Source organism: Ochotona princeps, chromosome 9, assembly GCF_030435755.1.
Source record: "Ochotona princeps isolate mOchPri1 chromosome 9, mOchPri1.hap1, whole genome shotgun sequence".
In the NCBI taxonomy this organism is placed as follows: domain Eukaryota; kingdom Metazoa; phylum Chordata; class Mammalia; order Lagomorpha; family Ochotonidae; genus Ochotona; species Ochotona princeps.
The window spans coordinates 29,973,814-29,975,377 of NC_080840.1; the positions used below are offsets into that span (position 1 = coordinate 29,973,814).

General features: G+C 51.8%; 1 protein-coding gene across 1 annotated transcript in view; it reads right to left on the reverse strand.

Annotated features, from left to right (window-relative positions):
• The window catches only part of DCAF13 (DDB1 and CUL4 associated factor 13), a 32,618-nt gene extending 31,174 nt beyond the window's left edge, over positions 1–1,444 (reverse strand). Inside the window, exon 1 of the mRNA XM_004580660.3 lies at positions 1,232–1,444. Coding sequence (XP_004580717.2) covers positions 1,232–1,301 — 70 coding nt within the window. The 5' untranslated portion in view covers positions 1,302–1,444. The remainder of the gene's footprint in view (positions 1–1,231) is intronic.
• Between the last annotated feature and the right edge of the window lie 120 nt (positions 1,445–1,564).

The following is a 1,564-nucleotide window of genomic DNA, read 5'->3' on the forward strand; positions in this document are numbered from 1 at the left end:
CAGAAGACTAACCACTTCCAAACACTGAAACAGTATAAAGCAATGATTAAGTTCCAGCTGCTGATTAATCACAGTGTAAACACAAAACTCTTCTCCTGGCTGCAAGCTTATCCTGATGGAAACACTGTGTTAACCAAAATAACAATCTCAAGACAATGTGGTAAACACTGACAGAAGTATAAGAAACTGTGATGGAAATGCAGATGTGTTCAAATGGCAGTAGGGAATGTGCAGTGTGTGTGTTCAGAGCTTTCCTGAGGTGGCTGCTACTCAGGGTGAGGGTATTTGGCACACAAAACTTGACAGAATGCCTTGAAGGCACACTAAAATGGGCAAGGGTGAACCCACCCTACGTGGTGAAAGTGGGAATGAAGGAGCTACCACAGGGTCCAGGATGAGAGATGGTGTCAAGTACCAATGACAGATCTGCATTTTAGAGATGTTACTACAAGTCAGCTTAACCCTGTCAACATTTTGGGAGCAGAAAGCAGGTATCTCTCTGTCAGCAATGTTCACACATACAGTGATCATTTCTAGTACTCAAAATAGTGAGATGCCATTCCAGGTTCCTCCATTCATACCCCCTCTTTTACCCTGCAGTGACATGGGCCACTTCAGCACTTCACACCTGCTAGTATCTTCCATCTGCTTTTGCCATCGAGGTACCATGAGCTCTCACTCCTATGTGGTCACCAGAGGATACAGGATAAACCTACCTCATTCATTCCACCTTGCCCATTTCCCCCTCAAACTTTCCCTAAGAGTTGTTGCTAAAGAGAAAACCGATAGCTTCCAGTCTCAACTTTTTCCCTCTTTCATATTAAGATTCTAACTTAGAGCGGTAAGGTGGCCAGAAATGAGAGCCACAGGCAGGTTTAAAGACGCCTGTGTAACTTTTAAATCTTTCAACTCCACGAGTCTGACCCATTCAAGTTCCACTTAAGCAATGGGAACCCCAGGACAGAGCTCAGAAGTGGAGCAGGGGAGACGGAAGTGTTCGCCCCCCATAGACAACTGTGAGTATGTCCCACTAACAACGGCGGCTTCTGCCACTCCGTTCTCCAACGGCCCCAGCTGTCAACGCTTGCCTTGGGAAAGGGAAAATGGGAGAAAAACGATCCTTGTCCCGGGGAGGAGCGCTGCGTTTCCCTCTGCACCGCCCCCCAAACATACAGCTTTTCCTCCGCAGAGAACGAGGCTAGACCCCAGCACTCGCGGAAGACGCCCGTACCTCTCTGTAGGTCCAACTTGGTTTCACGGACATAATTGTCCGGATTCCGGCTCAACATCTTCACCTTCATCTCGGCGGCTCTTCCTCCCGGACCCCACGAGTCTCTCCGAACCAGTTGCACTCACCGCCTCTACCTCCCGCACATGCGACTTCCGCTTCCCGTGACGTGCCTGCAGGGAGCGGAAGACGGCCGGCCTGCGGCCCCCGGCTCCAGCGGCGCTCCGTAGCGGCGCCGGCCGAGATTGCCGAGGGGGCGTTTCCTCAGCGGAGCGCTGCGTTGCTCGTCGGCGTGCTGGAGCGGGGCGGGAACTCGGCGGAGCCTGGCAGCCCGCC